At 50.6% G+C, this 24,377-nt stretch overlaps 1 protein-coding gene across 1 annotated transcript in view; it reads right to left on the minus strand.

Annotated features, from left to right (window-relative positions):
- Positions 1 to 24,079, minus strand: part of LOC141161478 (carbonic anhydrase 4-like) — a 77,422-nt gene extending 53,343 nt beyond the window's left edge. Inside the window, exons 1-4 of the mRNA XM_073646289.1 lie at positions 24,022 to 24,079; positions 16,200 to 16,226; positions 11,531 to 11,695; positions 10,972 to 11,114 (exon numbers count right to left, since the gene is read on the minus strand). Coding sequence (XP_073502390.1) covers positions 10,972 to 11,114; positions 11,531 to 11,695; positions 16,200 to 16,226; positions 24,022 to 24,079 — 393 coding nt within the window. The remainder of the gene's footprint in view (positions 1 to 10,971; positions 11,115 to 11,530; positions 11,696 to 16,199; positions 16,227 to 24,021) is intronic.
- Between the last annotated feature and the right edge of the window lie 298 nt (positions 24,080 to 24,377).

Here is a 24,377-nt window from a genome sequence, read left to right on the forward strand (position 1 = left end):
TTGTGGGGCCCACCTTTCCACCCCTCATTGTTACCAGGGGAGTTGGGCTAACTATGGGGCAGCTACGACCGGCCATGTCACAGTCCGTCGTGACACTGGTCAGCGGCACTGGACCACTTTCCTTATGATCCCCCCATTTCTCCCCATCCTTTCCCTTTACCTCTGGAGCCGTGCTAGTCATAGGGCAGCTACCACCGACCATGTCACCATCTGGCGTCACACTGGTCACCTGCATGGGACGACCTGCTTCCTGTTGTCCGTGTCTGCTCCCATCGCTCATAGCACTTATACTGGCCTGTTTTAGGGGATCCGCAGAAGCGTCACCCTGTGAGTTCCCCTTTACCACAACACACACATTTTTATTATGCATTACATTTACATCATTGACAGTAGCTTTACATGACATATCCGATCTGGGAGGGTTGTCAGGAATGTATTGGGCAACCAACCGTCCCAGATCGGTTCTCAATAGCACATTAGTGGGGAGATTCTCTGACACACCCACTTCCCTTAACCCCCTCCCCGCACCCCAGTCCAGGAAAACTCGGGCCATGAGTATGGGACAGCGAACATCCCCAAACCCGGTGACAGTCAGGGTCTTCTCAGGGATAAGTTCTTCCGGTAACACAAACTCAGGGCGGGTGAGGATCTCTTTTGCGCCAGTGTCTTTAAGGCCAACAGTAACGGTGTTGCCCTCAGTGACCGGTTGTAAGTTTTCACAGACCCGGCCAACCGCCCACCCACAAAAAGAATAGCTGCAGTAGGCCCTGTGGCCTCAGGTGTGGGGTTCATCTTCTGCCTCTCCGGGCAGACAAGGCTGATATGACCTGTTTGGTCACAAATATAACACTTATGGGAGTCGAATGCAGGCCAGGTTCTGGAAGATGAGGCAGGACCCGCTGAGGGCCAGCTGGCTGGAACACTGGGGGTGGTTGTAGGCTTACCCCCTCTCCAGCTGATGACAGCTGACTTCTGCACCTCTGGGGTGTGGTTGGCCTCATAGGCATCCGCGATCTGGGCTGCTTTGGCGGCTTCCTTTGGCTTCCGGTCCAGCACAAACTGTCTCACTTCCACAGGACAAAGATGAAACTGGTCCTTCACCATCAGATCATTCAGGTCCTCGAAGGTGGTGACTGACAGTCACTGGATCCACTGCTCAAAGTTGGTCCTGAGCCCATGACGCGCCCCTGGGCCTGTGCTGAGTAGCGTTGCGCACGCGGGAGCCTACCCGGAGCCGGATCTGATAGGGGTAGTAGTCTCGTGGCGGTGACCCGGTCCGTGCCCAGGGAGTCAAGCTGAGTGGCAGTTTTTAGCAGAAGATGGTACGGTGTTCGACTACGCCACCCGTTGAATGCGGCTATGAAGCCGCCGCTGCAGGGCAGACCGCTGAGGCCGGTGGAAGGATGGTGCAGCGTGGATGGTGTAACCCCCAACGGGAGGGGTATGGCCTCAGGGCAGCCGACGTGGATGATGGGGGTAGCAGGAACCACTCAGAGACGATGCGGTGTAGTTCAGGGTCTTTACTGGTGACAAAGATAGACCCTCCCGGAGTACTGGCTAGCGGTCGGGGCCTGGTCAGTCCTTGAGCAGATGGGATCCCCCTTGGCCAGGCGGAGTTGTAGGCCTCCCCAACTAAATGTACTCCTCTGGCTTCCTTGCTAGAGGCGGGTAAAGGTAGCCCACGTCCCTGAGTGTACCGTGTGGTGCTCACCCGTATGGCCGGTGACTCGGGGCCTTCTAGTGGCTTCCGCTCCACGACGGCGGTGCTGGTCCCACGCGTGTGACCGTGCCTTCGGGTTTCTTGGCCAGAGGACCTGAAATCCCCTGCCGGGCGGTTTCTGCTGCTGGGTCTGGGTTAATCCCCACAGCCTCGGACTCCGGGTCCGGTGGTAACTCTTCAATCAGGGCAAGCTCTTCAGCTGCCAGCCCCTGATTCCTTTTAGCACTGCTCCCACTGAGCTCCTGATCTTTCTTTCCTATGCTGCTCCTCTTCTTCTCTCTACTCTTCTCTTCTCACTAACCCTGCCTCAGCCCCAGCTTTATATAGGGGAAGTTCTTCCCCTCCCAGGACTGGGCAGGAGGTGTGGCATGCATAGGATTCCTGACCAAGAGACCTCTCACCTGCTCTCAGACATAACATTGCTATTACTGTGGAGACCAGACCCCTGGGGTGCCACATTCCCCCCTAGTGAATTTTAGTACTCCGGGACTAAACATACTTTTGTAAACATAACAAATTACAAACAGAAACAACGCAATAAAGAAAAACATTAGGATGGTCACGGCGTGTCCGCAACCGGGTGCAGTTTTTCAAGAAAACAAGGGTGTCCATTTCACCAACACAGGGAGACGTAACCAGGTAGGGGTCTGTCCTGCCCTGAGTCCTTAACAGTCTTTCAGTCCGTCCTGGGTTACGCTCCAACTATATACACAAAGGATTCCCGGTAAATCCACCAAAGACTCCTATAAATAACTAGAAACACAAAATTATACACAAGCAACAATAGACAGGTAAACATTAATAAACAATCTAAACACTTAGATCCTCCAACGTATGGGCAACTGGCCTCTAGTGACCCTAGTGGACCTACGGAGCTGGCTCACTGGTCCTGAGCTACAGGGTATAGGAGCTGTCAAGGGTAAACTGGGCAGCCGTCTACGGACTCTTTGGCTCACTAGGGGTATGGCAGGCTCACTATAAGCAGAGGGTTGATTCTACGGGTCTGCTTGTGTAGGGTCTTCTGCCTCCTGGACCGGCTGTTCTTCCAGTTCTACCTGTGTCTCCGTAGGCACTTGGGATGCTGGTTGGAGGAACGTGAGGACGGGTACCACAACAGCACCATTGACTTGAGTCCAAGACCGAGGGAAGTCTCCTAGCACAGTACTAACCATATCTTCCCTTTCCTCTACGGGTCGAGGGTCCTCTTGTTCCTCTTCAGGGTTCCGTAGCTGTTCGGGACACTTCTTTAGGTGATCCCGGGATACAATGGCTGTGGTTTCCCCTCCGTCTTTACTGATTGTACAGATCTTCGGGTTGTCGTGGCTTGAGGGCAGTACGGTGTACGGGTCCTTCTCCCATTGGTCGTCCAACTTGTGGAGCCGTCTTTTCCTCTTCAAGACCTGCTCTCCGGGCACCAGGGGAAAAGCGGGAGCATACTGGTTGTAAGTTTTCTCTTGTCTTTCCCAGGCTTGACAGAGACTACGCTCCACGCTCTCCTGTACTCTTCGGTATTGCTGCTGCCTCTCTGTGTCCCAGTTGGCTTCTGGTGAAGTGTCCTCGGGTGTCAGGACTCCCATCTCCAGATCAACAGGAAGCTTACCAGGTCTTGCCCTCATTAGGTAAGCCGGGGTACAGTTGGTGGAACCTACAGGGATGTGGTTGTATAGGTCCACCAGGTCGGGCAGCTTCTCAGGCCACAGACTGCGTTCCTCCAGGGGCAATGTTTTCAGGAGATCTATCACCACCTGGTTCATTTTCTCACAAAGTCCATTAGTTTGCGGGTGATAGGGTGTTGTTCTTATCTTCCGGCATCCATACAGGGTGCAGAACTCCTGGAAGACCTCCGCTTCAAAGGCAGGCCCCTGGTCCGTCAGCACCTGCTCCGGATATCCATGCGGACGGCAGAAGTGCTGCTGGAAGGCTCTAGCTGCTGTGTGAGCCGTTAAGTCCTTGACGGGGACGACAACCAAGAACCGGGAGTAGTGATCCACGATGGTTAACGCGTAGACGTAGCCACCTCTGCTTGGGGTCAGCTTTACATGATTCAAGGCTACCAGTTCCAACGGCTGTCTGGTGATGATGGACCGCAGGGGAGTCTTCTGGCTGGCACGGTCCCTCCTTCTTAAGTTGCATGGGCCACAGTCTCTGCACCACCTCTCGATGGTTCCTCTCATGCCTACCCAATGGAACCGCCCGCGCAGCAGAAACTCCAGCTTCTTCCATCCGAAATGCCCAGCTCCGTCGTGGTATGCCTCCTTCACCATAGCTGCGTCTCTTCTTGGCACCACTACTTGCCAGATTAGTTCATGCGTCCGGGAGTTAACCATTCTGCGGCACAACTTTCCCTTATAAAGAAACAGTCGACTCTTCTCAGCCCACAGTTGCTTGGCTTCCTCCGGAGCGTCTGGGTCAAGGCGTGCATCTGGCCGAGTCAGCATCTCCTTTACCAGACGGACGGCAGGGTCACTGTCTTGCGTCTCCACCCAGTTGTAATGAGGTAAGGGGTTGAACGTAGCGGTTTGCTTACTTCTTACACGGTGGGAATACTGGATAGTCCCATGACTGTGGAACGCGGGGAGCTCAACTTCTTCCAGTTCCTCTGAATCTTCCCCTACGTCCGGTAGGTTTGGCATCCTGGACAGGGCGTCTGCGTTGGTATTGGAGCGTCCTGCCCGGTATTTGATTGTAAACTCATAGTTGGACAAGCGGGCCATCCATCTCTGCTCTAGGGCACCGAGTCTTGCAGTGTCCAGGTGTGTCAACGGGTTGTTATCCGTGTACACGGTGAACCGGGAAGAAGCGAGGTAGTGCTTAAAGCGTTCGGTGACTGCCCACACCACTGCCAGGAACTCTAGCTTAAATGAGCTGTAATTCTCAGGGTTTCTTTCGGTGGGTCGCAGTTTTCGGCTGGCGTAAGCAATTACCCGTTCTTTCCCCTGCTGGATCTGGGATAGTACGGCTCCTAGCCCGATGTTACTGGCGTCGGTGTAGAGGATAAAGGGCTGGCTATAATCAGGGTACACCAGGATTTCATCCCCCGTGAGGGCCATCTTCAGCTGGCGGAAGGACTCTTCTTCCAACTTCTCCCATCTGAAGGGCGGCTTCTGGTTCTTGGCCTTCCTGGACTGGCCTATCAGGAGGTCCTGCATAGGAGCTGCCTTTTTGGTGAAACCGGGAATGAACCTTCGGTAGTAGCCTACCAACCCGAGGAACTGCCTCACTTCCTTTACGCTGGAGGGGCTTGGCCATTCCTTAATTGCGGTGATCTTATCAGGGTCGGGAGCCACTCCGTCAGCACTCACCACGTGTCCCAGGTACTGCACCTTTGGCTTCAGGAGGTGACACTTGGAAGGTTTCACCTTTAGGCCGTAACTTGCCAGAGCTTCAAACACTTCCGCCAGGTGCTTCAGGTGGTCCTCGTAGGTCTTGGAGTAGACGATGACATCGTCCAGGTATAACAGGACCGTCTCAAAGTTCCGGTGTCCCAGACAGCACTCCATCAATCGCTGGAAGGTTCCTGGTGCGTTGCAGAGTCCAAACGGCATGCAGGTAAACTCGCTAAGTCCCATCGGGGTGGTGAATGCGGTCTTCTCCCGATCCGCCTCTGCTACAGGAACCTGCCAGTACCCGCTAGTGAGATCCAAGGTGGAGAAGAAGTTAGCAGATTTTAAAGCAGCCAAAGACTCCTCTATTCTTGGTAAGGGGTACGCATCTTTGTGTGTGATACGGTTAATTTTCCGGTAATCTACACACATTCTCATGGTGTTGTCTTTCTTTTTGACCAAGACTAGTGGAGCTGCCCAGGGGCTACAGCTATCCCTGATTACCCCAGCCTCCTTCATGTCTCTAAGCATCCCCTTGGCGTGTTGGTAGTGTGCAGGGGGTACGGGCCGATACCTCTCTTTTATGGGAGGATGGTCTCCCGTGGGGATGTGGTGTTCTACCCCCTTGACTCGCCCGAAGTCTAACGGGTGTTTACTAAACACTCTCTCGTACTCTTGAACCACCCGGTAGACTCCCTGTTTCTGGTGGGAGGGAGTGGAGTCAGTACCCAAATGTAGTTGCTGACACCAATCCTCCATTATTTTCTCAGAGCCGTTACCTTCCTCCGGATGAGATGGAGGCAAGGGTTCCACAGACTGTATAGAATTTTGGTTGATAGTATATAATTTGGCTAGCGTAGCATACCGGGGCAGGTATACTTCCCTTTTCCCAATATTTATTATGCGAACGGGTACCCTCCAATGGCGTACATCAACTACCCCCCGGGCTGTCAAAATGGTGGGCCTACTGTCTGAGTAGACTGGCTCTACCATGGCCTGGTAATCTCTACCTCTCAGACCAATAGCTGCCCGGCACCAAATCATCATTTCATTTTTCGGGGGTATGGCAATAGGGAAAGGGTCACACATTCTTACGCTACCAATCTCACCGCCGGAGAGTTCCACTTGTTGCCGTCGCATCAGTGCCCGGATCTCTTTCTGGAGCACTCGCTGCTGGCCGGAGCTGGCGTTCTTGGCAACCTGCTGTAAAATGAAAATCACCTCTGCAAGACAATTTTCAATCACATTAGTTCCTAGAGTTATCTTTGGGTGACTCTCACGCTTGTCAATGTCCACAATGATCAGTCCCTGTGCTGCCAGTTCGACTCTACCGATTTTAATGGTCATCTCTTTAAATCCGATCTGCGGCACGGGTTGACCATTGCTGGCAATGATACTCAAGTCATCGTCAGGGTAGCGGGTTATATCCGAGTCATTCCAGTACTGCTTGAAGAGCACGTACGGGATGGTGGTGACCTGTGACCCGGTGTCCAGTAGGGCACTCATAGGAATGCCATCCAGTACCACAGGCAAGACTGGACGTCCTCCCACATATTTGTCGCGCCAGCTCGATGGGCCTGGTGATCTTTTTCCTGGGGGTTGGCCCTCTACCCCAGGTTGTGCCAGTTTAAAGGACAGTACCTTGCCATATGTCCGGGTTGATTGCAGCGGCGGCAGATGGGTTGTCCGTCCTCGTTGTATCGGTCGCTGGGTCTTCCTCTGGCCGGTGGGGTCCTCCTTGGTCGACGCCACGGGGTGTCCTCCGGTCCGGATGCCAGCTGGATCTTCCCTGGAGTGGAAACCTGTAAAGACTGCACAGTTCGGGTTAGCGCAGCAACGCTTTTAGCTAGCTCTTGGACCTGATGGTGCAGGTCTGGAGCCGGGTCATTGTTCAAGGCCTGCGCATCAGCCCCCACAGGCCCTGCCGACAAGGGCGCCGCCTCCTGGTGGTAAGTGATAGCTGGGCGCCTGTGGGTCACAACGCCACCCGGTGCCGGTTCTCGGAGCACCCGGATGGCTCTGTCCTTGAACTGTGCAAAGTCCAGATGAGGATCCTGTAAGGCTATGGCCCGCAACTGGGTTCGGTGGACATTGCAATATAGTCCCTCTATAAATTGTTCGGTCAACAGCCTGTCCTCGTTTCCCACGCTGTCGGGGTCGGTCTGCTTAATGGCTCTCAGGGCCTCTTGTAGGTTTAGTGCATAGTCTCTTCTACTCTCATGTGCTCGCTGCTTGCACCCATAGAATTTAAGCTTAATCTCGGCTGAGGTGCGGGTATCAAAGGTGTCCCTCAGCCGGGTTAGTATCCCTGCGACAGTCCTCCTCCCAGGTGGCCAGGACTTTACCTCCCTTTGGGCTGCCCCGGTTAGTTGGGCCACCAGGATGCTCACTTTTTGCTCTTCTGTGAGGGGGTACACCTGGAAGAGGCTATCCAGCTTTTCTCTAAAGTCATTCAGGGTATGTGACTCCCCTGAGTATTGGGGTAGCCAGGCTGCTCCCGGGATATAGGGCATGGTAAAAGGCATGACTGCAGCAGCGCTGGCGGGGGTTGAGGCAGTGAAGCTCTCCTCCGTATCCGACATCTTCCTCCCCCCTAGTGGACCGTGGCCTACCTTGCGATGATCCTCTTCCGTAGGCCGCGGCTCCGCAGTGGATCGTCAGGGTTGAGGACCTTCTGTCGCGCTCCTGTGACGTCAGCGTCTGCTGGGCTCCTTCCAGGACCTTACGCGACGTCTGGACGTGAGGCGGGGCTTCAGTTCTCGCGCGCTTTTGGAGTCCACACCCCTCTTCTTCCCGCGCGGCGTCTTCAAGATGGCGTCCAACGGCGGGAAAACTCCACGGAAGGCGGGAAGAAGGCTGAAAATGGCGCCGGATGGCGGGAAAACTTCACGGATGGCGGGAAGAAGGCTGAAGATGGCGCCGGATGGCGGGAATCTTCGCGGATGGCGGGAAGAAGGCTGAAGATGGAGCCGGATGGCGGGAATCTTCACCACAGGTTAGTTTAAAAGTCTCTTTTTTCAGGCACGCAGTACCCGGTGGTTGCGGGCACGGTATCCTGCCGACTACGCCAAAAGCTGACGCGCCCCTGGGCCTGTGCTGAGTAGCGTTGCGCACGCGGGAGCCTACCCGGAGCCGGATCTGATAGGGGTAGTAGTCTCGTGGCGGTGACCCGGTCCGTGCCCAGGGAGTCAAGCTGAGTGGCAGTTTTAGCAGAAGATGGTACGGTGTTCGACTACGCCACCCGTTGAATGCGGCTATGAAGCCGCCGCTGCAGGGCAGACCGCTGAGGCCGGTGGAAGGATGGTGCAGCGTGGATGGTGTAACCCCCAACGGGAGGGGTATGACCTCAGGGCAGCCGACGTGGATGATGGGGGTAGCAGGAACCACTCAGAGACGATGCGGTGTAGTTCAGGGTCTTTACTGGTGACAAAGATAGACCCTCCCGGAGTACTGGCTAGCGGTCGGGGCCTGGTCAGTCCTTGAGCAGATGGGATCCCCCTTGGCCAGGCGGAGTTGTAGGCCTCCCCAACTAAATGTACTCTTCTGGCTTCCTTGCTAGAGGCGGGTAAAGGTAGCCCACGTCCCTGAGTGTACCGTGTGGTGCTCACCCGTATGGCCGGTGACTCGGGGCCTTCTAGTGGCTTCCGCTCCACGACGGCGGTGCTGGTCCCACGCGTGTGACCGTGCCTTCGGGTTTCTTGGCCAGAGGACCTGAAATCCCCTGCCGGGCGGTTTCTGCTGCTGGGTCTGGGTTAATCCCCACAGCCTCGGACTCCGGGTCCGGTGGTAACTCTTCAATCAGGGCAAGCTCTTCAGCTGCCAGCCCCTGATTCCTTTTAGCACTGCTCCCACTGAGCTCCTGATCTTTCTTTCCTATGCTGCTCCTCTTCTTCTCTCTTCTCTTCTCTTCTCACTAACCCTGCCTCAGCCCCAGCTTTATATAGGGGAAGTTCTTCCCCTCCCAGGACTGGGCAGGAGGTGTGGCATGCATAGGATTCCTGACCAAGAGACCTCTCACCTGCTCTCAGACATAACATTGCTATTACTGTGGAGACCAGACCCCTGGGGTGCCACACCCATCTACCACATCACCGTAGCTGTCATGTGATCCACGTTGGAGGGCTCTGAACTTTTTCCGGTAAACCTCCGGAGTCAGCTGGTACTTTTTAATCTGCTTGATGTCCTCATAGTCTCCATCTTGGTGTCGAGGGAGAGAAAAAAACACTTTCAGAGCTTTTCCTCTGAGCCCTGGAGATAAATATCTGGCCCACTGGTCTTCAGGCAGCTGGTACTGCCTGCAGGCTTTTTCAAATCCTCGCAGAAATATGTTCAGTCTTGTTCCTTAAAATGTTGCACAGAATTCTCGCAAGAACCGTGCACGTTTTCAGTGACAGGAATGATTGCTCAATCCAGCCACTGATGTTCTGTAATATCCTACCGCTTGCCACCAATTTGTCAGGAACGACACCGAGGGGGATCACACAATATCCCACCGCTGCCATCACTTTGTCATGATTGTCAGGGATTTGTGCACACACGATCCCGATTACCCACTACTTAGCTATTGGCAAGTGAGCAGAGAGCATATGGCGTACACACCTCCGGATTCCAATGCATGGAATATGTGTATACGTCCCCGTACGGTCACTGCCAGCTTCACGATAGCCCAATTACGATTATTCTCTGCCACCACCGATCAGATTTGAAACACAATACAGGCCTGATCGGACGCCTGCTTTCTGGTAGCGTATGGTTTTGGGGGAGAGAACGATTACAGAGCAAAAGAAACAGAACTATTAAATGTTATATTTAATCCAAAAGAAAGGCAGTATTTATGAAAAATATAGAAAAGCTTTTACAAAAGGAGACAATACAGTACAGAATATACCGTTACACAAAATAAACGGGATTAAAGAACTTATTATACAGATCCCATCGATGATTCAGTTTAGCTGGAGGGGAGGCGCTCCAATTGATTTGACAGTCATCGAACGGGACCCCTTGTTTATAGAATATATACCTCCCGGCAATGAGTATGGACCCATCCTCAGCTGGGTCTTTTATGTCGAAGGAGGGACCTGCCCACCCCCTCCCCCCTGTGATGACCTCACATGGGCTGGTCTTCAACCTCCATGTTTTTATTAAAATATCTAACTTCTATGATAACTCCTCGCTGATTGATCGCAGAAGCTCACAAGTGATACCACATTTTTTATCACAAATTTATCTTTCTTTAGAGACTACACATGGCATAGCTGCGGCCTGTTATTTTGGTACTTTTGCATTACTGCTCACCGGAGGAGCATACAGCTACGGAAAAATAAGCGTATTGTTCCTTTAGCTGACCCTGCCGCTAAAATTGTGTCATATTATTATCAGAAGTATAGAACTTCCAATATTCCATATTTCGTGTCGGTGCTGGCGAGACTGCAGATTTCTGTTGACCCAATGGAATGCCTTGGGGGTGAGAGAGAATTCTTTTTGAAGCCAGGAACTGCATCCTTCTCATCTAGATGTATATTTATCACATTCGTGTCGGTGCTGGCGAGACTGCAGATTTCTGTTGACCCAATGGAATGCCTTGGGGGTGAGAGAGAATTCTTTTTGAAGCCAGGAACTGCATCCTTCTCATCTAGATGTATATTTATCACATGCCTGTGCTACTAGGAATTACATTTGTGTGTTAATTAGAATGGAAGAGTGAGTTTGCCACCTCTGGCCTGTGTACAGCGATTTGCATAGAGACAGCTTCTTTGATTGCCCGCTCTTCTATTCTGAGAAATAGTACAGAGGAGGGGGAAGATGGGTTTGGGGTGGAGAGAGAGAAATTCTTAATATTTTCTATGATACAGGATTATACCTAAATTACTTTCTGGAACTTAAACCTCATGGATTGTCAGTGGATCGTACGTCCTGGTGCCCCGTTACCTCCATAGGGTACTGCCGTCCTGTTAGTCGGTGCTCAGAGCCCACGGTGCCATTTCCCCAGTGAAAATGAAAAGCAGTAGCTATGTATGTTGCAGGGAGACCCCCACCAGATACCGAGACTCCATCGCTGATGGAAACTTCCACTGTGAAGACAGTAAAAGAAGGAGGTGACTGATACATATAATGGGGCGATAGCGGGAAATTATCAACTGTGTCTGTAGGATTGTTATTAGTGCTGAGTGTCTATGGGATTACAATCTGTAGGATTGTTATCAGTGCTGAGTGTCTATGGGATTAGAATCTGTAGGATTGTTATCAGTGCTGAGTGTCTATGGGATTATAATCTGTAGCATTGTTATCAGTGCTGAGCATCTATGGGATTACAATCTGTAGGATTGTTATTAGTGCTGGGCAGCTGATGAATTTTAATTAGTGGGGTTAGTATCTGAGTTGTGAAACTATGGGATTATAATCCCTGTCAGTATTACCACTGGTAAAGTTGTGGATTGGTTAGCGTGTCAGTAGAGGGCCATTGAAGTCACCTCTACAGTGACGGTACCTGTATGCCCCGTGTTGCTCAGGCTCTGCAGGACGTCCTTATTACTGTAGTTGGTAAACACCAATTGGCCCAGGCTCCCATTGAAATTAGCAGAGGCCTCTGGGATATCTATTGGCGACTGACGTGATCCATTACAGGAGCCCAATGATGTCCAAGTGGCCGGACCTGAGGAGCAATAATGAGATCAATAATCAGCGCAAGATCTAACCATCTAAACCAGAAGTCAATGAGATGCCAAAGACCAGCACAGCTCCCACAGAGAGACCAAAGATCCCCACACATCAACCACAGCTCCCACAGGGAGACCAAAGCCCCCCAGCGACCACAGCTCCCACAGGTAGACCAAAGCCCCCCAGCGACCACAGCTCCCACAGGGAGACCAAAGCCCCCCCAGCTCCCACAGAGAGACCAAAGCCCCCCCCATGACCACCGCTCCCACAGAGAGACCAAAGCCCCCCCACAACCACAGCTCCCACAGAGAGACCAAATTTCCCCACACATCAACCACAGCTCCCACAGGGAGACTAAAGCCTCCCCAGTGACCACAGCTCCCACAGGGAGACCAAAGCCCCCCCAGCGACCACAGCTCCCACAGAGAGACCAAAGATCCCCACACATCAACCACAGCTCCCACCGAGAGACCAAAGCCCCCCAGCGACCACAGCTTCCACAGAGAGACCAAAGCGCCCCCATGACCACAGCTCCCACAGAGAGACCAAAGATCCCCACACATCAACCACAGCTCCCACCGAGAGACCAAAGCCCCCCAGCGACCACAGCTTCCACAGAGAGACCAAAGATCCCCACAGCTCCCACAGGGAGATCAAAGCCCCTCCAGTGACCACAGCTCCCACAGAGAGACCAAAGATCCCCACACATCAACCACAGCTCCCACCAAGAGACCAAAGCCCCCCAGCGACCACAGCTCCCACAGAGAGACCAAAGCGCCCCCATGACCACAGCTCCCACAGAGAGACCAAATTTCCCCACACATCAACCACAGCTCCCACAGGGAGACTAAAGCCTCCCCAGTGACCACAGCTCCCACATGGAGACCAAAGCCCCCCCAGCGACCACAGCTCCCACAGAGAGACCAAAGATCCCCACACATCAACCACAGCTCCCACCGAGAGACCAAAGCCCCCCAGCGACCACAGCTTCCACAGAGAGACCAAAGATCCCCACAGCTCCCACAGGGAGATCAAAGCCCCTCCAGTGACCACAGCTCCCACAGAGAGACCAAAGATCCCCACACATCAACCACAGCTCCCACAGAGAGACCAAAGATACCCAGCTCCCACAGAGAGACCAAAGCGCCCCCATGACCACAGCTCCCACAGAGAGACCAAATTTCCCCACACATCAACCACAGCTCCCACAGGAAGACTAAAGCCTCCCCACTGACCCCAGCTCCCACAGGGAGACCAAAGCCCCCCCAGTGACCACAGCTCCCACAGAGAGACCAAAGATCCCCACACATCAACCACAGCTCCCACCAAGAGACCAAAGATCCCCACACATCAACACAGCTCCCACCGAGAGACCAAAGCCCCCCAGCTCCCACAGAGAGACCAAATATCCCCACACATCAACCACAGCTCCCACAGAGAGACCAAAGCCCCCCAGCGACCACAGCTCCCACAGAGACCAAAGATCCCCACAGCTCCCACAGGGAGACCAAAGCCCCCCCAGTGACCACAGCTCACATAGAGAGGCCAAAGATCCCCACACATCAACCACAGCTCCCACAGAGAGACCAAAGATCCCCACACATGAACCACAGCTCCCACAGAGAGACCAAAGACCTCCAGCTCCCACAGAGAGACCAAAGATCCCCACACATGAACCACAGCTCCCACAGAGAGACCAAAGCCCCCCAGCGACTACAGCTCCCACAGAGAGACCAAAGATCCCCACACATCAACCACAGCTCCCACAGGGAGACCAAAGCCCCCCAGCTCCCACAGAGAGACCAAAGATCCCCACACATCAACCACAGCTCCCACAGAGAGACCAAAGCCCCCCAGTGACCACCGCTCCCACAGTGAGACCAAAGATCCACACACATCAACCACAGCTCCCACTGGGAGACCAAAGCCCCTCCAGCGACCACAGCCCCTACACAGTGAACAAAGGCACCCACACCCACACAGTAACCACAGCCTCCTTAGAGGGACAAAAAAAAACAGCTCCCACAAAGAGACCAAAGATCACCACACATCAACCACAGCTCCCACAGAGACCAAAGCCCCCCCCACAGCTCCCACAGAGAGACCAAATTTCCCCACACATCAACCACAGCTCCCACAGAGAGACCAAAGCCCCCCAGTGATCCCAGCTCCCACAGAGAGACCAAAGATCCCCACACATCAACCACAGCTCCAACAGAGAGACCAAAGCCCCCCAGCTCCCACAGAGAGACCAAAGATCCCCACACATCAACCACAGCTCCCACAGAGAGACCAAAGTCCCCCAGCAACTACAGCTCCCACAGAGAGACCAAAGATCCCCACACATTAACCACAGCTCCCACAGGGAGACCAAAGCCCCCCAGTGATCCCAGCTCCCACAGAGAGACCAAAGATCACCACACATCAACCACAGCTCCCACAGAGAGACCAAAGATCCCCAGCGACCACAGCTCCCACAGCGAGACCAATGATCCCCACACATCAACCACAGATCCCACAGAGAGACCAAAGCCCCCCAGCGACTACAGCTCCCACAGAGAGATCAAAGATCCACACACATCAACCACAGCTCCCACAGGGAGACCAAAGCCCCTCCAGCGATCACAGCCCCTACACAGTGAACAAAGACACCCACACAGTAACCACAGCCTCCTTTGAGGGACAAACCCCCCCAGCTCCCACAGAGAGACCAAATATCACCACACATCAACCACAGCTCCCACAGAGACCAAAGCCCCCTCCCTACAGCTTGACCAAAGATCCCCACAGCTCCCACAGAGAGACCAAAGATCCCCACACATCTACCACAGCTCCCACAGGGATACCAAAGCCCACCTGCTCCCATAGAGAGACCAAAGATCCCCACACATCAACCACAGCTCCCACAGAGACCAAAGCCCCCCTTCACAGCTCCCACAGAGAGACCAAAGATCCCCACAGCTCCCACAGAGAGACCAAAGATCCCCACACATGAACCACAGCTTCCACAGAGAGACCAAAGCCCCCCAGCGACCACAGCTCCCACAGAGAGACCAAAGATCCCCACACATCAACCACAGCTCCCACAGGGAGACCAAAGCCCCTCCAGCGACCACAGCCCCTACACAGTGAACAAAGACACCCACACAGTAACCACAAAACCCACCTTCACTGACCACAGTCACCCACAGAACAACAACAGCTGCCACACACAACAACCAAAGACCTCCCCAAAAAAGACTACAGCCCACCTATAGCAACCAGAGGCCACCACAGACTGACCAAAAAAAACCATACACATCGACCACATCCTCCCCATAGTGACCAAAGACCCACTGCCACAGCGGTAACTCGCATGCCTTCTCAGCATCGCCGTACTCATCGTGGTCAGGCAGGCTCGCTGAGTTTTGCCTCTTGCAGCACTCCTCAACACTGCTGCATATGAATGTATTTCCATTTGGCCTTAGGGGTGCATGTCCGGTCTCTGCAGGAATTTAACCCTGCTGTGTTCTGCAGAGATTAGGTTCCCCGGCATATCCAGCAGGTTTTATAATAGGCAGCTCTACCCACCACTCTTGACCCTAACGTTGGTTCTCAGTCAGTTTGTTCTGCTACTGTCCAGTTAGGCCATGTGTGTTTTGTTTATCCCATTATTAACCTGGCTCGCATGCCCGTCCTGTCTGACCTCTCTGCTCCTGGTCTCGGCTATGTGCATCGATCCTGTTCTGCCTGCCCTGACCTCGGACTGTCCCACCACTTCTTTGTGTTTACCCTCCTGTACCACGTACCCGCGTTTCTGACTCTCTGGTCGGCTGCTGCAGTCCCGTGGACTGGCCTGGAGTGGTTCCTGTTGTGTAGTGGCAACCCAACCTATCCTAACGATCAGAGGCCATAGTGAAGACCCAGCAGACACCTGGTCACGCTCCTCCAGGGTAAGCCCGGCCCATTGTACAGTGGGTGCACCCCCCCAGCGTTATACCCACACACAGTGACCATAACCCCCACACAACGATCACCGGGCCACATAGCAACCACATTCCCCACAGCAACCAAAGCCCCCATTCAGTGACTCAATATCCCCACACAGCAACTAATAACCCCCACACAGCAACCAAAGACCCCTACACACAGCAAACACTGCCTCCACACAGTTGAGCACAGCCGCCGAAAGAGCAAACAAAGCTCCACATACAGTAACCAAAGACCCCACACACCAGTGACCAAAACCCCCCTCAGCAACCACAGCCCCCACACAAAGACCAAAGAGCATCCACACAGTGTCGAAAGATACCCACACAGCAACTAAAGACCCACAGACAGCGAGCACAGACCTCCATACCAGATACAACAGTCCCCTGCATAGTGGCCATAGTGTCCCACATATCGACCACACAGTATTGACTGCAGGCCACAGAATATATCTATTATACATGTCCCTTACGAGCCACAAATATATGTACAGAATGGGAGACAACAACTGTAATGACAAAAAGACTCACCACAGGACGGCTCAGTGTAACACCAATCTGGAACAGGAAGACATGAGAATCACATAACTAGGAAGAGTATGAGGAGGAAGAGAAAAAATAAGGGGGTGATGGAGAAGTAATGGATACAGACATTATAGGAGAGGTCCATGGGATGATGGAGCCGTCATGGATACAGATATTATAGGAGGGGTCCATGGGATGATGGAGCAGCCATAGATACAGATATTATAGAAGGGGTCATGGGATTATGGAGCAGTCACAGATACATATATTATAGGAGAGGTCCATGGGATGATGGAGCCGTCATGGATACAGATATTATAGGAGAGGTCCATGGGATGATGGAGCTGCCAAGGATACAGATATTATAGGAGAGGTCCATGGGATGATGGAGCAGTCATGGATACAGATATTATAGGAAAGGTCCATGGGATGATGGAGCAGCCATGGATACAGATATTTTAGGAGAGGTCCATGGGATGATGGAGCAGTCATGGATACAGACATTATAGGAGAGGTCCATGGGATGATGGAGCAGTCACAGATACATATATTATAGGAGAGGTCCATGGGATGATGGAGCCGTCATGGATACAGATATTATAGGAGAGGTCCATGGAATGATGGAGCAGTCATGGATACAGACATTATAGGAGAGGTCCGTGGGATGATGGAGCAGTCATGGATACAGATATTATAGGGGAGGTCCATGGAATGATGGAGCCGTCATGGATACAGATATTATAGGAGAGGTCCATGGAATGATGGAGCAGTCATGGATACAGATATTATAGGAGAGGTCCATGGGATGATGGAGCAGTCATGGATACAGACATTATAGGAGAGGTCCATGGGATGATGGAGCAGTCATGGATACAGACATTATAAGAGAGGTCCATGGGATGATGGAGCAGTCATGGATACAGACATTATAAGAGAGGTCCATGGGATGATGGAGCAGTCATAGATACAGATATTATAGGAGAGGTCCATGGGATGATGGAGCAGCCAAGGATACAGACATTATAGGAGAGGTCCATGGGATGATGGAGCAGCCATAGATACAGATATTATAGAAGGGGTCATGGGATGATGGAGCAGTCATGGATACAGACATTATAGGAGAGGTCCATGGGATGATGGAACAGTCATGGATACAGATATTATAGGAGAGGTCCATGGGATGATGGAGCAGTCATAGATACAGATATTATAGGAGAGGTCCATGGGATGATGGAGCTGCCAAGGATACAGATATTATAGGAGAGGTCCATGGGATGATGGAGCAGTCATGGATACAGATATTATAGGAAAGGTCCATGGGATGATGGAGCAGCCATGGATACAGATATTTTAGGAGAGGTCCATGGGATGATGGAGCAGTCATGGATACAGATATTATAGGAAAGGTCCATGGGATGATGGAGCAGCCATGGATACAGATATTATAGGAAAGGTCCATGGGATGATGGAGCAGTCATGGATACAGACATTATAGGAGAGGTCCATGGGATGATGGAGCAGTCATGGATACAGATATTATAGGAGGGGTCCATGTGATGATGGAGCAGTAATGGATACAGATATTATAGGAGGGGTCCATGGGATGATGGAGCAGTCATGGATACAGGTCAGTGATTTTAGGAGGGGTCATGGGATGATGGAGCAGTCATGGATACAGATATTATAAGAGGGGTCCATGGGATGATGGAGCAGCCATAGATACAGATATAGAAGGGGTCCATGGGATGATGGAGCAGCCATAGATACAGATATTATAGGAGGGGTCATGGGATGATGGAGCAGTCATGGATACATATATTATAGGAGGGGTCATGGGATGATGGAGCAGTCATGGATACAGATATTATAGGAGGGATCCATGGAATTATGGAGCAGTCATGGATACAGATATTATAGGAGGGGTCATGGGATAATGGAGCAGTCATGGATACAGATATTATAGGAGGGGTCATGGGATGATGGAGCAGTCACAGATACAGATATAGGAGAGGTCCCTGGGATGATGGAGCAGTCATGGATACAGATATTATAGAAGGGGTCATGGGATGATGGAGCAGTCACGGATACATATATTATAGGAGGGGTCATGGGATGATGGAGCAGTCATGGATACATATATTATAGGAGGGGTCATGGGATGATGGAGCAGTCATGGATACAGATATTATAGGAGGAGTCATGGGATGATGAAGCAGTCATGGATACAGATATTATAGGAGGGGTCCATGGGATGATGGAGCAGTCATGGATACAGATATTATAGGAGAGGTCATGGGATGATGGAGCAGTCATGGATACAGATATTATAGGAGGGGTCATGGGATGATGGAGCAGTCATGGATACAGATATTATAGGAGAGGTCATGGGATGATGGAGCAGTCACGGATACATATATTATGGGAGGGGTCATGGGATAATTGAGCAGTCATGGATACATATATTATAGGAGGGATCCATGGGATGATGGAGCAGTCATGGATACAGATATTATAGGAGGGGTCATGGGATGATGGAGCAGTCATGGGTACAGATATTATAGGAGGGGTCATGGGATGATGGAGCAGTCATGGATACATATGTTATAGGAGGGGTCCATGGGATGATGGAGCAGTCACGGATACATATATTATGGGAGGGGTCATGGGATAATTGAGCAGTCATGGATACATATATTATAGGAGGGATCCATGGGATGATGGAGCAGTCATGGATACAGATATTATAGGAGGGGTCATGGGATGATGGAGCAGTCATGGATACAGACATTATAGAAGGGGTCATAGGATGATGGAGCAGTCATGGATACATATGTTATAGGAGGGGTCCATGGGATGATGGAGCAGTCATGGATACAGATATTATAGGAGGGGTCATGGGATGATGGAGCAGTCATGGATACAGATATTATAGGAGGGGTCATGGGATGATGGAGCAGTCATGGATACAGATATTATAGGAGGGGTCATGGGATGATGGAGCAGTCACAGATACAGATATTATAGGAGAGGTCCATGGGATGATGGAGCAGCCATAGATACAAATATAGGAGGGGTTCATGGGATGATGGAGCAGTCATGGATGCATATATTATAGGAGAGGTCCATTGGATGATGGAGCCGTCATGGATGCATATGTTATAGGAGGGGTCATGGGATGATGGAGCAGTCATGGATGCAGATATTATAGGAGGGGTCATGGGATGATTGAGCAGTCATGGATACATATATTATAGGAGAGGTCATGGGATGATGGAGCGGTCACGGATACAGATATTATAGGAGGGATCCATGGGATGATTGAGCAGTCATGGATACAGATATTATAGGAGAGGTCCATGGGATGATGGAGCAGCCATAGATACATATATTATAGGTGGGATCATGGGATGATGGAGCAGTCACAGATACATATATTATAGGAGAGGTCCATGGGATTATGGAGCAGTCATGGATACAGATATTATAGGAGGGGTCATGGGATGATGGAGCAGTCATGGATACAGATATTATAGGAGGGGTCATGGGATGATGGAGCAGTCACAGATACAGATATTATAGGAGAGGTCCATGGGATGATGGAGCAGCCATAGATACATATATTATAGGAGGGGTCATGGGATGATGGAGCAGTCATGGATACAGATATTATAGGAGGGATCCATGGGATGATGGAGCAGCCATAGATACAGACATTATAGGAGAAGTCCATGGGATGATGGAACAGTCATGGATACAGATATTATAGAAGGGGTCATGGGATGATGGAGCAGTCATGGATACAGATATTATAGGAGGGGTCATGGGATGATGGAGCAGTCATGGATACAGATATTATAGGAGAGGTCCATGGGATGATGGAGCAGTCATGGATACAGATATTATAGGAGGGGTCATGGGATGATGGAGCAGTCACGGATACATATATTATAGGAGGGGTCATGGGATGATGGAGCAGTCACGGATACATATATTATAGGAGGGGTCATGGGATAATGGAGCAGTCATGGATACAGATATAGGAGGGGTCCATGGGATGATGGAGCAGTCACGGATACATATATTATAGGAGGGGTCATGGGATGATGGAACAGTCATGGATACAGATATTATAGGAGGGGTCATGGGATGATGGAGCAGTCACGGATACAGATGTTATAGGAGGGGTCATGGGATGATGGAGCAGTCATGGATACAGACATTATAGGAGAGGTCCATGGGATGATGGAGCAGTCATGGATACAGATATTATAGGAGAGGTCCATGGAATGATGGAGCAGTCATGGATACAGATATTATAGGAGGGGTCATGGGATGATGGAGCAGTCATGGATACAGACATTATAGGAGAAGTCCATGGGATGATGGAGCAGTCATGGATACAGATATTATAGAAGGGGTCATGGGATGATGGAGCAGTCATGGATACAGACATTATAGGAGAAGTCCATGGGATGATGGAACAGTCATGGATACGGATATTATAGAAGGGGTCATGGGATGATGGAGCAGTCATGGATACAGATACTATAGGAGGGGTCATGGGATGATGGAGCAGTCATGGATACAGATATTATAGGAGAGGTCCATGGGATGATGGAGCAGTCATGGATACAGATATTATAGGAGGGGTCATGGGATGATGGAGCAGTCATGGATACATATATTATAGGAGGGGTGATGGGATGATGGAGCAGTCACGGATACATATATTATAGGAGGGGTCATGGGATGATGGAGCAGTCATGGATACAGATATAGGAGGGGTCCATGGGATGATGGAGCAGTCACGGATACATATATTATAGGAGGGGTCATGGGATGATGAAACAGTCATGGATACAGATATTATAGGAGGGGTCATGGGATGATGGAGCAGTCACGGATACAGATATTATAGGAGGGGTCATGGGATGATGGAGCAGTCATGGATACAGACATTATAGGAGAGGTCCATGGGATGATGGAGAAGTCATGGATACAGATATTATAGGAGAGGTCCATGGAATGATGGAGCAGTCATGGATACAGATATTATAAAAGGGGTCATGGGATGATGGAGCATTCATGGATACAGATATTATAGAAGGGGTCATGGGATGATGGAGCAGTCATGGATACAGATATTATAGGAGGGGTCATGGGATGATGGAGCAGTCACGGATTCATATATTATAGGAGGGGTCATGGGATGATGGAGCAGTCATGGATACATATATTATAGGAGGGGTCATGGGATGATGGAGCAGTCATGGATACAGATATAGGAGGGGTCCATGGGATGATGGAGCAGTCATGGATACATATATTATAGGAGGGGTCATGGGATGATGGAGCAGTCACAGATACATATATTATAGGAGGGGTCATGGGATGATGGAGCAGTCACGGATACAGATATTATAGGAGGGGTCATGGGATGATGGAGCAGTCATGGATACAGATATTATAGGAGAGGTCCATGGGATGATGGAGCAGTCATGGATACAGATATTATAGGAGAGGTCCATGGGATGATGGAGCAGTCATGGATGCATATATTATAGGAGGGGTCATGGGATGATGGAGCAGTCATGGATACAAATATCGGAGGGGTCCATGGGATGATGGAGCAGTCATGGATGCATATATTATAGGAGGGGTCATGGGATGATGGAGCAGTCATGGATACAGATATTATAGGAGGGGTCATGGGATGATGGAGCAGTCACAGATACAGATATTATAGGAGGGGTCATGGGATGGTGGAGCAGCCATGGATACATATATTATAGGAGGGGTTATGGGATGATGGAGCAGTCACAGATACAAATATTATAGGAGAGGTCCATGGGATGATGGAGCAGTCATGGATACAGATATTATAGGAGGGGTCATGGGATGATGGAGCAGTCATGGATACAGATATTATAGGAGGGGTCATGGGATGATGGAGCAGTCACAGATACAGATATTATAGGAGAGGTCCATGGGATGAATGAGCAGCCATGGATACAGATATTATAGGAGAGGTCCATGGGATGAATGAGCAGCCATGGATACAGATATTATAGGAGAGGTCCATGGGATGATGGAGCAGTCATGGATACATATATTATAGGAGGGGTCATGGGATGATGGAGCAGTCATGGATACAAATATAGAAGGGGTCCATGGGATGATGGAGCAGTCATGGATGCATATATTATAGGTGGGGACATGGGATGATGGAGCAGTCATGGATACAGATATTATAGGAGGGGACATGGGATGATGGAGCAGTCATGGATGCAGATATTATAGGAGGGGTCATGGGATGATGGAGCAGTCATAGATACAGATATTATAGGAGGGGTCATGGGATGATGGAGCAGTCACAGATACATATATTATAGGAGGGGTCATGGGATGATGGAGCAGTCATGGATACAGATATTATAGGAGGGGTCCATGGGATGATGGAGCAGTCATGGATACAGATATTATAGGAGGGGTCCATGGGATGATGGAGCAGTCATGGATACATATATTATAGGAGGGGTCATGGGATGATGGAGCAGTCACAGATACATATATTATAGGAGGGGTCATGGGATGATGGAGCAGTCATGGATACGGATATTATAGGAGGGTTCATGGGATGATGGAGCAGTCATGGATACAGATATTATAGGAAGGGTCATGGGATGATGGAGCAGTCACGGATACATATATTATAGGAGAGGTCATGGGATGATGGAGCAGTCACGGATACAGATATTATAGGAGAGGTCCATGGGATGATGGAGCAGTCATGGATACAGATATTATAGGAGGGGTCATGGGATGATGGAGCAGTCACAGATACAGATATTATAGGAGGGGTCATGGGATGATGGAGCAGTCATGGATACAGATATTATAGGAGAGGTCCATGGGATGATGGAGCAGTCATGGATACAGATATTATAGGAGAGGTACATGGGATGATGGAGCAGTCATGGATACAGATATTATAGGAGGGGTCATGGGATGATGGAGCAGTCATGGATACAGATATTATAGGAGAGGTCATGGGATGATGGAGCAGTCACGGATACATATATTATAGGAGAGGTCATGGGATGATGGAGCAGTCACGGATACAGATATAGGAGAGGTCCATGGGATGATGGAGCAGTCATGGATACAGATATTATAGGAGAGGTACATGGGATGATGGAGCAGTCATGGATACAGATATTATAGGACTGGTCATGGGATGATGGAGCAGTCATGGATACAGATATTATAGGAGAGGTCCATGGGATGATGGAGCAGTCATGGATACAGATATTATAGGAGAGGTCCATGGGATGATGGAGCAGTCATGGATACAAATATTATAGGAGGGGTCATGGGATGATGGAGCAGTCATGGATACAGATATTATAGGAGAGGTCATGGGATGATGGAGCAGTCATGGATACAGATATTATAGGAGGGGTCATGGGATGATGGAGCAGTCATGGATACAGATATTATAGGAGAGGTCATGGGATGATGGAGCAGTCATGGATTCAGATATTATAGGAGGGGTCATGGGATGATGGAGCAGTCATGGATACATATATTATAGGAGGGGTCATGGGATGATGATGAGCTAACATAGTAAGACCAGGCCAATGGAGCATCTTTAGTAGCAGGATTCCAGCTGAGGCAGGTTCTTAATCCCACGTGTGGGATATTTGTCCAGAGTCTACGTGTACCTGAACATTAACCCTTTCAGGGAAGGGGAATGGGAGAAGTAATGGAAGTTAGAGCACAAACATTTCTTATATCTGATGAATCTCTCGTTGAGCGGCATCATTACCTGCTTTACTGGATGGAGAATAGAGGAGCAGTAGAAGAGCCAAGCGATGAAGCTCCATAATGGTGGAAGATATCTGTGGCAAGAAGCAAGTTTACAAATGGGGTAAGTCCTCCTCGTACATGTGCACCGTCCTCCCAGGCCGCCCTCCAGATCCCGCACATACTACTAGAGGATAGTCACGGATCACTATATACTGTAATGTACATTATTGTGCTGAGATCTGGAGGATAGCCACCTCAACATATATAATATATTCTTCTTTTTTTTAATTTGTTTTATTGAGAAATTACATAACCAAGAAAAAAATCTGTGAAAGACGTTGGCCAGCGGACAGTGCGACGCAATGAACGTAGGTA

The sequence above is a fragment of the Phyllobates terribilis genome, unplaced genomic scaffold, assembly GCF_046119375.1.
Source record: "Phyllobates terribilis strain yellow unplaced genomic scaffold, ASM4611937v1 Scaffold_9__5_contigs__length_417890890, whole genome shotgun sequence".
NCBI classification, from domain to species: domain Eukaryota; kingdom Metazoa; phylum Chordata; class Amphibia; order Anura; family Dendrobatidae; genus Phyllobates; species Phyllobates terribilis.